Consider the following 13,462-nt stretch of genomic DNA (forward strand, 5'->3'; position numbering starts at 1 on the left):
AATACTCAGTGCTGTTTTTCATTGAATGTATACATTGTTTAGTTAAATTTTAGAATCTATCTGTATTTTGTTCCACTCAGCCTACTTAAATACTCTCATAGCAGGCAAATCCAACCCCTAGGAATACCTTTGTAGATACTCACAGAGTGTTAAGAGCCACACCTAACACCTTAAACTCCTACCCTGAAGATATATAACATCAGATCAATTGATACAGCTAAGAATATCCAGCTAAATAAAAAATCCAAGCATTAACCTAATCCAAGATGCAAAAATATATACATTATAACATTATACTATATATATACAAGAAACACTAAAAAATCAAGACAAAATAAATCCACCAAAAAGTATTAATGCATCAGAAATGACCTCCAGTGAGAAAAAGTTAGAGGAAAAGCCTGAGAAATGTTTCAAAAGAATTATTGTAAAGCCGGGCATGGTGGCACATGCCTTTAATCCCAGCACTTGGGAGGCAGAGGTAGGAGGATCACCATGAGTTCAAGGCCACCCTAAGACTACATAGTGAATTCCAGGTCAGCCTGGACCAGAGTGACACCCTACTTCAAAAAACAAAAACACAGTCAACCCTGGATACATACCAGAGTTCAAGGCCACCCTGAGAATACATAGTGAATTCTTGGTTAGCCTGAGCTAGAGTGAGACCCTACCATGAAATACAAAAAAATAAAAAAGAATGATTGTAATTATGTTCAAAGAAGTCAAAGAAGAAATCAAAGGAATCAAAGAAGAAACAGGACACAAATTTAATGAAATAAAGAAGTCAATACAAAACATAAATAAGGAAATAGAAATAATAAAGAAAAAACAGTCAGAATTACCAGCAATGAAGAACACAGTTAATGAAATAAAAAACTCTGTAGAAAATCTCACCAGTAGAATGGATGAAGGAGAGGACAGAATATCTAAGCTAGAAGACAAGGTGGCAGATCTAATACAGTCCAACAATGAGAAAGACAAACTAATAGAAAAATACAAATGGGAATTTCAAGATATTCGGGACACTATGAAAAGATCAAATAGAAGAATTCAGGGCATAGTAGAAGGAGAAGAATTCCACTCCAAAGGCATAGTAGGCATCTTCAACAAAATCATAGAAGAAAATTTCCCCCAAATTGGGAAAGAGGTGCCAATGCAGATACAGGAAGCCTTTAGAACCCCAGCCAGACAAAACCTGGAAAGAACCTCTCCTCGCCATATTATAATCAAACTTCCAAACACACACACCAAAGAAAAAATATTGAAAGCAGTTAGAAAGAAAAATCAAGTTACCTACAAAGGCAAACCCATCAGGATTACAGCAGATTATTCAACACAAACTTTATAAGCCAGAAGGGCTTGGAGTGATATATTCCAAGTTCTGAAAGATAATTGTCAACCAAGATTATTTTATCCTGCAAAGCTATCCATTCAAATAGACGGAGAAATAAGGACATTCCATGACAAAAGCAGGTTAAAGGAGTATTTGAAGACAAAACCAGCTCTACAGAAAATACTTGATAGAATCCTCCATGCTGAAGAAAAGGAAAAGCACACATATAAGGAACCTAGAATACTCAATACTCAAATACTAGTTAACACAAGAGAGCACACATAGAACTGGAACAAAACAAAAAGAAATGGCAAACATAAATATACACCTTTCAATAATATCTCTTAATACCAACGGCCTCAACGCCCCAATGAAAAGACATGGATTTGCACACTAGGTTCCAGGCATGGTGGCGTACGCCTTTAATCCCAGCACTCGGGAGGCAGAGGTAGGAGGTTCACTGTGAGTTCAAGGCCACCCTGAGACTACAGAGTGAATGCCAGGTCACCCTGGGCTAGAGTGAGACCCTACCACGAAAAACCAAAAAAAAAAAAAAAAAAAAATCTCCCAACTAAAAACAGTCCAGGGCTGGAGAGATGGCTTAGTGGTTAAGCGCTTGCCTGTGAAGCCTAAGAACCCCGGTTCGAGGCTCGGTTCCCCAGGTCCCACGTTAGCCAGATGTACAAGGGGGCGCACGCGTCTGGAGTTTGTTTGCAGAGGCTGGAAGCCCTGGCACACCCATTCTCTCTCTCTCTCCCTCTGTCTTTCTCTGAGTCTGTCGCTCTCAAATAAATAAATTAATTAATTTAAAAAAAAAAAAGAAATGCTAAAAACAGTCCAAACCCAGATGGATTCACTGCTGAATTGTACCAGACCTTCAGGGGAAAACTAACGCCATTGCTTCTTAAGTTTTTCCATAAACTAGAAAAAGAAGGAATCTTACCAAACTCCTTGTATGAAGCCAGCATCACCCTGATACCAAAACCAGGCAAAGATAGAACAAAAAAAAAAAAAAGAAAATTACAGACCAATCTCCCTCATGAACATAGATGCAAAAATTCTCAACAAAATACTGGCAAACAGAATACAAAAATATATCACAAAGATCATTCACCCCAACCAAGTAGGCTTATTCCCAGAGATGCAGGGGATGGTTCAACATATGCAAATCGATAAATGTAATACATTATATAAATGGACTGAAGGACTAAAATCACATGATCATCTCATTAGATGCAGAGAAAGCATTTGACAAAATCCAACATCCCTTCATGATAAAAGTCTACAGAGACTGGGAATAGAAGGAACATATCTCAATATAATAAAGGCTATTTATGACAAGCCTACAGCCAACATATCACTAAATGGGAAAAAACTGGAAGCTTTTCTACTAAAATCAGGAACAAGACAAGGGTATCCACTGTCCCCACTTTTATTTAATGTAGTACTGGAAGTCTTAGTCATAGCAATAAGGCAAGAGACACACATAAAGGGGATACAAATTGGAAAGGAGAAGATCAAGTTATCATCATTTGCAGATGGCATGATTCTATACATAAAGTACCCTAAAGACTCTACCAGAAAACTGTTAGAGCTGATAAACACCTATAGCCATGTAGCAGAATATAAAATAAATGCACAGGAATCAGTAGCATTCCTATATGCTAACAATAAACACACAGAGAATGAAATCAGAGAATCACTCCCATTCACAATTTCATCAAAGAAAATAAAGTACCTTAGAATAAACCTAACCAAGGAAGTAAAGGTCTCTACAATGGAAACTATAAAACACTCAATGAGAAATTGCAGAAGACACTACAAAATGGATAAACATCCCTTGTTCCTGGATTGGAAGAATCAATATTGTGAAAATGGTAATCTTACCAAAAGCAATCTACACATTTAATGCAACCCCCATCAAAATTCCAACGGCATTCTTCATGGAAATAGAAAAACAATCCAAAAATTTATTTGGAATCACATAATACATCCCTGCTACTAAAAACTTAAAACAGGGGTAGTCATGAGCCCTAGGGGTGTAACGTCTGCTGTTGTCTGGCCAAATGTATATACTATGCTTCTCAAGCTGCCCAGTAAGCACTTTTGTTAATGTTCACACCCTTATATTAATGCTCCTCTCGCTTTTGGTAGAAAATCTCTTTTCAGTTGGTAGTGACTTTGGGACAACTCAGAAGGTATCATGGTGATGGAAAGAAATGACTGCAGTGCTCAGTACTGCAATGTCTCTATCACACCTTCCAAGGCTCAGGGCCTAATGTGGAAGAGGTGGAGGAAAGAATGTAAGAGCCAAAGGAAGGGCAGGACTCCATACAACATGCTCCCTCCAGACACAAAATGGCCTGGATATCCACAGCCTCACAGTGCCTGACACTACCTGCATAAGACCATCATAATAGGAGGAAACGATCATGACATCAAAAGTAAAAGAGAGACTTATGAGATGGGGAGGGGGTATGATGGCGAATGGAGTTTCAAAGGGGTAAGTGGGGGGAGGGAGGGTATTACCATGAGGTATTTTTTATAATCATGGAAGTTGTTAATAAAAAAAAAAAGACCTGAAAGTCTAAATCAACTAGAAGAGAACATAGGGAGAACATTCCACGTTACAGGCATAAGGAAAATTTTTCTGAAAAAAGACTCTAGTGGCCCAAGAAATTAGGCAAACATTCAACAACTGGGACCTCATGAAAATAAAAAGCTATTGTACAGATAAGCAAACCATCAACAGAGTCAATAGACAACCTACTGGATGGGAGAAAATCTTCACAAACTATTCTTCTGACAAAGGTTTAATATATAGAAGCTACAAAGAACTGAAAAGCCTAAACAATAAAAAATCAAGCACCTGGGCTGGAGATATAGCTTAGCAATTAAGGGGCTTGCCTGAAAAACCTATCTCATATGCAATTCTTAATCTGGTCCAGTATCAGTTAATTATAAGTCATGATAAATATCAACAATATGAACATGGTATTAGACTGAAGATAGGAAAAAGGGGAATGGGGAGGGAAGGGAGGAAGAGCTACTGGACAAGTCAATGATCAGCAAAAAAAAAAAAAGAAGAAGAAGAAGAAGATAGGAAAAAGGGGAATGGGGAGGGAAGGGAGGAAGAGCTACTGGACAAGTCAATGATCAGCAAAAAAAAAAAGAAGAAGAAGAAGAAGAAGAAGGGCTAGAGAGATGGCTTAATGGTTAAGGCATTTGCCTGCAAAGCCAAAGGACCTGGGTTCAATTCCCCAGGACCCATGTAAGCCACAAGGTGGCACATTCATCTGGAGTTCACTTGTAGCAGCTGGAGGCCCTGGCACACCCATTGTCTCCCTCCCTCCCTCCCTTTCTGCCACTTTCTCTCTCTCAAATAAATAAATATTTTTTAAAAAGAAGAAGGGAGGGAGGGAGGGAGAGAAGGAGGGAGGGAGGGAGGAAGGGAGAGAGGGAGGGAAAGAGAGAAGAAGGGAGGGAGAAAAAGGAAGGTAGTATGGAAAGGCCTAGGGAATAGAGGAAGGGAGGATATACAAAACTAATGACAATATCAATCAATCCCACAGAAACCTTCTTCCTGGATACTGTCCTACAAGTCATTGCCCTCAATAAGGGGGAACCTGAACAGAAGAGCTCCACAAAAGGGGGAGAAAGCATAACCCTAAAACCATGGGCTCTGGCTGGTAATTCCCAGGACCAGAATTAGGTTTCCTCCCCACAGTAAGCTGTCGGTCAGGGAGACATGAGGTCCCCAAAATAATACAGACCATTGCCAAAACACTTGGTTATCTCAAAGAGCTGAAAGATAAGTCCCTATTGCTGAAGACATCACAGCCTACAGCCATAAGACATCAAGTGACCATGATGGAACTGAGAAGGAAGCCAGTTCCCTCCCAGCTAGCCCTCACAGTGCTAAAAAGTGCTATGAGAGCCACTGGAGAATAATGGTTACTAATAGATTGATTAAGCAAGAGGTCCTGCCAGTTACAAAATCAGCCAGCTGAGAAAGAAGTATACACTTGTACAATAGTGGCACACAACTGATGTAGGTAACCACCTGCTCACAGATTAGACATGAGACCTGCTCAGTTGGGGATAACTCATAGCTGGCTCTGGGAACCAAACCAGATTTCCAAGAACAGGAAACCAATAGGCTCCAGAGAGAACCTCCACTACTCTTTAAATACTCTTTAAGAGTGGATATACAAATCAATATGTCTCTCTAAAGACTAGGATAGCCTTTTATTCAAATTGCTCTCACTTTTGATTGGGGAGTCTGTTCTAGTGTATAGATGGAGCAAAATACAGAGGAGAACAAGGATACATCAATACATTAAGGCAAGAGACCCAACTGTCTACCAGGAAATGGGACACATCCACCTCATCTACACAGGTCGATAAGTCATTACAGAGGAAGTAATGACATGAATATTGCTCTCACAGCTAGCCTGAAAACAAGTTCCAAGGAAATGGTGACAGACACTGTGGTCACAAACACCTCATTACAAAAAAAAAAGTCCAGGCTGGGCGTAGTGACACACACCTTTAGTCCCAGCATTTGGGAGGCAGAGATAGGAGGATCACAGAAGAGTTTGACACCACCCTGAGACTACATTGTGAATTCCAGGTCAGCCTGGGCCAGAGAGAGACCCTGCCTCAACTAAAGGAAATAAATAAATACGTAGATAGATGATAGATAGATAGATAGATAGATAGATAGATAGATAGATAGATAGATAGATAGATAGATCGATCAGATATCCAGAGGCTATAGAGAAAGTTACACTACATCAGATCACTATCTTGCCTACAAAAGCTCAGGGAGCATCATGGAAGAGGGGGAAGAAATATTGTAAGAGCCTCGGGGTGGGTGGGGATACCCTGAGACACCATGTTTCCCCTATCCCTGCAGACATTGACTGAGGTCTCTTAGTCCCCACAATGAATACCAATAACCCCACCAAAGACCCTCAGGAGAACTGGGACAGGGACAGAGGAGATGGGGAAGTATATATGTAACCCTTTATTTCTGCTCTGTTTTGTTTTTCAAGATAGGAACAAACTACAAATCAATAGCAAAAAAGCTATAGAGCATATACAAAATTGTGAAAACTAAACAATATACTACTAAATGATGAATGTATCAATGAAGAAATCAAGAAGGAAATCAAAAATTCATAGAGTCAAATGACAATAACAACACAACATTCCAAACTTTTGGGACACAACGAAGGCAGTCCTAAGAGGGAAATTTATAGTTTTAAGTGACTGTATTAAGAAATTAGAAAGGTCTCAAGTAAAGGACCTAATGCTTCACCTTAAAGCCTTGGAAAAAGAAGAACAAGGCAAACTGATAATCAGTAGACAGAAAGAAATAATAAAGATTAGAGCAGAAATTAATGAAATAGAAACCAAAAAAAAAAAAATTCCAAAGAATCAATGCAACAAAAAGTTGGTTCTTTGAAAGAATAAACAAGATTGATAAACCCTTAGCATATCTGACCAAACAAAAGAGAGAAGAGACACAAATTAATAAAATTAGAGATGAAAAAGGCAACATCACAACAGATACCAGAGAAATTCAAAAAATCACAGGGACATATTATAAAAACATATACTCCACTAAGTATAAAAATCTGAAAGAAATGGATAATTTCCTTGATGTATATGACCTACCTAAATTAAATCAAGATGAGATTAATCACTTAAATAGACCTATAACAAGTATGGAGATCCAAGCAGTTATCAAAAATCTCCCAACTAAATAAACAAATCCAGTGGAGGGGATATGATGGAGAATGGAATTTCAAAGGGGAAAGTGGGGGGAGGGAGGGTATTACCATGGGATATTTTTTATAATCATGGAAGAAGTTAATAAAAATTGAGAAAAAAATAAATAAAAGTAAAACAAACAAAAATGATAAATGATAAAAAAAAATTCCAGGCCCAATTGGATTCACTGGTGAATTTTACCAGACCTTCAGAGAAGAACTAACACCATTGCTTCTTAAGTTTTTCCATAAAATAGAAAAAGAAGGAATCTTACCAAACTCCTTGTATGAAGCCAGCATCACCCTGATACCAAAACCAGGCAAAGATAGAACAAAAAAAAAAAAAAAAGAAAATTACAGACCAATCTCCCTCATGAACATAGATGCAAAAATTCTCAACAAAATACTGGCAAACAGAATACAAAAATATATCACAAAGATCATTCACCCCAACCAAGTAGGCTTATTCCCAGAGATGCAGGGGATGGTTCAACATATGCAAATCGATAAATGTAATACATTATATAAATGGACTGAAGGACTAAAATCACATGATCATCTCATTAGATGCAGAGAAAGCATTTGACAAAATCCAACATCCCTTCATGATAAAAGTCTACAGAGACTGGGAATAGAAGGAACATATCTCAATATAATAAAGGCTATTTATGACAAGCCTACAGCCAACATATCACTAAATGGGAAAAAACTGGAAGCTTTTCTACTAAAATCAGGAACAAGACAAGGGTATCCACTGTCCCCACTTTTATTTAATGTAGTACTGGAAGTCTTAGTCATAGCAATAAGGCAAGAGACACACATAAAGGGGATACAAATTGGAAAGGAGAAGATCAAGTTATCATCATTTGCAGATGGCATGATTCTATACATAAAGTACCCTAAAGACTCTACCAGAAAACTGTTAGAGCTGATAAACACCTATAGCCATGTAGCAGAATACAAAATAAATGCACAGGAATCAGCATGCTAACAACAAATACACAGAGGATGAAATCAGAGAATCACTGCCATTCACAATTTCCTCAAAAGAAAAAAATAATGAAGTACCTTGTAATAAACCTAACCAAGGAAATTAAGGATCTCCACAATGAAAACTTTAAGACACTCAAGCAAGAAATTGCAGAAGACACTACAAAATGGGGAAAAAAGTCCCTTTTTCCTGGATTAGAAGAATCAGTATTGTGAAAATAGCAACCTTACTACAAGCAATCTACACATTTAATGCAATCTCCATAAAATTCCAATGGTATTCACAGAAATAGAAAAACAATCCAAAAATTCATTTGGAATCATAAAAAATCTCAGATGTCTAAAATAATACTGAGCAACAAAAATAAGCTAAAAAATAGATATAAAGGGAAGAGAAAGGAAGCAAGGGGGGTACTTAATAGGATGGTATTGTACATATGTAAGTATAAGAATAGATTAATGGCAGTGAATAGGTCCAAAGTGAGGTCAGGAGAAGAGACTGAGTAATGGAAAGGTAGAGAGAGGTCTAATCAAAATCTAAGGGGTTATAAATAAGTCATATGGAATCCTACTTTTTAGGACAATGGAACACTCAGGAGCCATAGATTGTTGCTAGAAAATTTTCAATGACAAGGATGGGATACCTTCCAGTGAGTTTTTGACAAGGGAGGTCCCTGATATCCCCAGAACATTACAGGCCATTGCCAAGGCTCTTGGTTTCCCACCAGGAATAGATGGTAAGACCCTATTGCTGAAGACTCCACATACGTGGGCTGCAAGGACACTGAGAAATCCTGCTGGAACTGAGCTGATAACCTCCTCCATGTAGACCAACTGACAGAAAGCTGGAAGAAGCCACTCTGCATGTAGTTCAATGGGAGAAAGAGAAAACACCAGTGAAGATACTCAAGAGTGCACACTGCAAGCCTTAGATTTGGCCATTCAGGCCAAGTGAGCGAACGGGTGCAATAATGGCATCATCTGTTACGGGGGAAACCAACCACCCTCTAATGGGACTGGAGGCCCGCTCCATGGGAGGGAATACATCTCTGATTCTGAAAACTTAAAACAGGGGTAGTCATGAGCCCTAGGGGTGTAACGTCTGTTGCTGTCTGGCTAAATGTATATACTATGCTTATCAAACTGCCCAGGAAGCACTTCTCTTAATGTTCATACCCTTATATTAATGCTATTCCCACTCATGGTAGAGAATCTTCTCTTTTCAGATGGCAGTGACCTTGGTATGACTCAGAAGGCATCATGGTGCTGGAAAGAAGTGACAAGAGTGCTCAGTACTGCAATATCTCTATCACACCTTCCAAGGCTCAGGGTCTATTGTGGAAGAGGTGGCGGAAAGAATGTAAGAGCTAAAAGAAGTGTAGAACTTCTTACAACCTGCTCCCTCCAGACACAAAATGGCCTGGATATCCATGACCTCACAGTGCCTGACATTACCTACACAAGACCATCATAATAGGAGGAAAAGATCATGACATCAAAATAAAAGAGAGACTGATTGAGATGGGGAGCAGATATGATGGAGAATGTAGTTTCAAAGGGGAAAATTGGGGGAGGGAGAGCATAACCATGGGATATTTTTTATAAACATGGAAGTTGTTAACAAACAAAATTTGAAAAGAAAAAAACAAGAGCAACAGTAACAATAGCTGGTGGCTGTGTGCACTATACGCAGAGCACAGTTCTAAACTGGAATTATCTCACTAGTTTATCTCATTATTATCTTATTAGTTTCCCCAAAGCCTCTTGGCTAGAATATCTATTCTTCTTAGAGGGATTAAGGTGTTAAGACAAACTATCATGCCTCTTCTCTGAATTCTCATTTCACTGTGTAATATTCAAGTCATAACATATCCAACAAGATGCCATATAAGCCTGACTTTTGAACCCAACACTGGCATTGACCTCAGGTCCTAATATGTATCCCTTCATTCCCTCAGCTCCAGTGTACTAAAGTTCCTTGGTTCTCCAATGTACCTGAAGACCTTCAAGTATGTTCCCCTTCCTGTATTCATTCATTCTTTTAGTTTCTTTAGGCTTCTATTCACATGGCTCTTCCTTGACATCTCTATAATAGGAACTACTGTAGTTCCCTTCTCATTGCTGGAAGAAAGCACCCTACCAAAAGCAGTTTATGGGAGGAAAGTGTTTGCTTTGTTTTATAGCCTTGAGAGGTAGCTCCATGATGGCAGAGTAAGATGGCATAAGCAGAGGATGACACCACCTCTGCCAGAGAAGGTGGACCACAGCAGGAGAGTGAGCTGAACTCTAGCAGAGAGGAGCTAACTAACACCCCTAAGCCCACTGTCAGCAACACGCCTCCTCCAGCAAGGCTCCACCTCACAAACCAAGCATCCAGAACACATGAGTATATGGTTAATTCAAACCATCACAGATACCAAACATAAACCCTCTCTCTCTGTCTCTTTCTCCCTAACCATTTTTGGCCTCCCACACAGACACAAATATCTGCCCCTTCATGTTTGTTATCTGTCTCCTCACTATCCACTGAAAAATCAACTCGATATAAACAGGGACTTAATCTGTCAGTGCCTGTAATATAGAAGTTTAATAATAATAAGTGTATGGGTCAAAACCGAAAGCCAAAACTGAATAGGCTAACTCTGGAGCCTGAGCTCTTAACCCAGACAGGGGTCCTATGCTGCGAGGGAAACATAGCTGAGGTGAAACTCTAAGAATATACTGTGTCAGTAACGTGAGCAAAATAGCCAAGAGTTTTAGTATGATGGCTTGAACTCCTTGATTCAATTCTGCCTGTCACTTACCTTAATGAGAATATTCAGTGATGTTTTATAAGGCTTGAAATCTGAGAAAAGTGTAACAACACGAAACTTTACTTCTTGCTTTGGCTTATATAGCACCTTGTCAGTTTGAATGAAGACAGATATTCTCTTGGTCTCAAATGATAACCGTGTGCTATTAGAGAATAAAATCTCATCCTGAGCACGTCCAGTTACATGCAGCTCATAAAGGTCATCAGCACTGTTCACAGGTAGCTGGGAAAAGAGCAGACATAGAAAAGTCTCATGGTTTTACCTAAAAACCTTGATAATTACAAGATAGAACAGAAACTTAAATATATAGTATTACCAAAAGGAGGGGTTGGAAAGATGGCTTAGAAGTTAAAGTGCTTGCCTATGAAACCTATAGACCCAGGTTCAACTCCCCAGACCCCACATAAGCCAGATACACATGGTCACACATGCATCTGGAGTTCGTTTGCAGTGGATGGGGGCTCTGGCATGCCCATTCTCTTCCCTCTCTCATAAATAAATAAAAATAAGCTATTTTTTTAAAGGAGGGACTGCAGCACTCAGGAGGCAGAGGTAGGAAGATTGCCATGAGTTCAAAGCTACCATGAGACTACATAGTGAATTCCAGGTAGGCTTGGGCTACAGTGAGACCCTACAATGAGAAAAACCAAAAAAATAAGTAAATAAAACTAAAGGCTTTACAGATGTACAGGGGGGCGCACGCGTCTGGAGTTTGTTTGCAGAGGCTGGAAGCCCTGGCGCACCCATTCTCTCTATCTCCCTCTATCTGTCTTTCTCTGTCTGTCGCTCTCAAATAAATAAATTTTAAAAAATTAAAAAAAAAAAAAAAGCTGAGGGGCTGGAGAGATAGCTTAGTGTTAAGATGTATGCCTGTGAAGCCTAAAGAACCAGGTTTGATTCTCCAGGTCCCATGTAAACCAGATGCACATGGTAGCTCATGTGTCTGTAGTTCATTTGCTGTGGCTGGAATCCCTGGCATGTCCATTCTCAAATAAATGTCTCAAATAAATAAAATGTTTTTTTAAAAATAAATAAATAAAGGCTTTAAATACTTTTTGGGGGGAAAGGAGGGGCTAGAGAGATGGTTCAGCAGTTAGGCACTTGCCTGCAAGGACTAAAGACCAGGATTAATTCTCCAGTACCCATATAAAGCCAGATGCACAAGGTGGTACATACACCTAGAGTTCATTTGCAGTGGCTACAGGCCCTGGCATGCCCATTCATTCCCTCCCCCTCCTCTCTTTCTCTCTCTCAAATAAATTAAATAAAATATTTTTTAAAAAGGAACTGTGGGGCTGGAGAATGGCTTAGCAGTTAAGGCACTTGCCTGCAAAGCCAAAGGACCTTGGTTTGATTCCCCAGTACCCATTTAAGCCATATGCACAAGGTGGCACATGCATCTGGAGTTCATTTGCAGTGGCTGGAAGCCCTGCTATGCCCATTCTTTGTCTGTCTCTCTCTTTCACTATGCCTATTTTCCTGTCTCAAATAAATAAATAAAAATATTTTTAAAAATAAATTTTTAAAAAAAAACAGTCATGGTGATACACATGCCTTTGATCCAAGCACTGGGAGACAGAAGTAGGAGGAATGCCATGAGTTCAAGGTCACCCTGAGACTATATAGTGAATTCCAGGTCAGCCTGGGCTATAGCAAAACCCTACCTCAAGAAACCAAAAAAAAAAAAAAAAAACCATGAAGTTGAAATATCTGTCCCTCTTGGACATCAAAGTTACACAATTTGGTTTTCCCGCTTTTAAAGTTCTATAGTTTGCTCTCCAATAGATCCAGGTTTTCTGAAGTGAGGTACACATGCCCATGCTGTCTCAGCAAATATCACCTTCCCATTTCCTGCTGCAAGTACAAATTCATCCTCACTCACACATACAGGGGCATACTTAACATCCCTCAATATTTTTTTCTTACATCTAAAGCCTAGAATGAGGCTATCATAACAGCCTGGTACTTGTTTCCTCTCTCTTTCTCTCTCTCTCTCTCTCTCTCTCTCTCTCTCTCTCTCTCTCTCTCTCCCCCTTCCTCCCTTCTTCCCTCCCTCCCTCTTTCCTTTTTTCCTCATTATTCATTCTGGAGGAAGCCAGCCATCATGTCAAGAGAATTTGGAAAACTATGGAGATTCCCCCCACACACATATGCAGGGAAGAACTGAGGCCTCCCCCCACCACCACTGCATACTTGAATTCAAGTAAATACTATGCTTGAATATTAATCCCCAGTCCTAGAGGATATCTGGATTGTAACCTGGAGAGGGACAAACAGAAAGCCCCAAACATATTGGTCCCACAGAAACTGCAAGAATTAATAAGGGTTTACTGTTGCTTGCAAAAAAAACTTTGAGGTTACTCAGCAAAAGTTACATTATTAACTTTAGTTGATAGGCAAATTAAAACTGAGTCCTAAAACTGTATTCTGGCTCTTATTTATCTATAATTTTGTCTCCAGATATCTCAGTGGAGATTTTCCAATAATTTTATAATAATACAATGACTATAAAGCTACCAATACAGTTAAATTAATTGGGGCATCTATAA

At 39.2% G+C, this 13,462-nt stretch overlaps 1 protein-coding gene across 3 annotated transcripts in view; it reads right to left on the reverse strand.

Moving 5' to 3' along the window:
- The window catches only part of Cd109 (CD109 molecule), a 289,871-nt gene that overhangs the window by 252,036 nt on the left and 24,373 nt on the right, over positions 1–13,462 (reverse strand). For all 3 annotated transcript variants that reach the window (XM_045160121.1, XM_045160120.1, XM_004660405.2), the window contains exon 4: positions 10,905–11,135. In XM_045160121.1, the coding sequence (XP_045016056.1) occupies positions 10,905–11,135 (231 nt within the window). The remainder of the gene's footprint in view (positions 1–10,904; positions 11,136–13,462) is intronic.

Source organism: Jaculus jaculus, chromosome 10 (genome assembly GCF_020740685.1).
Source record: "Jaculus jaculus isolate mJacJac1 chromosome 10, mJacJac1.mat.Y.cur, whole genome shotgun sequence".
Lineage (NCBI taxonomy): Eukaryota > Metazoa > Chordata > Mammalia > Rodentia > Dipodidae > Jaculus > Jaculus jaculus.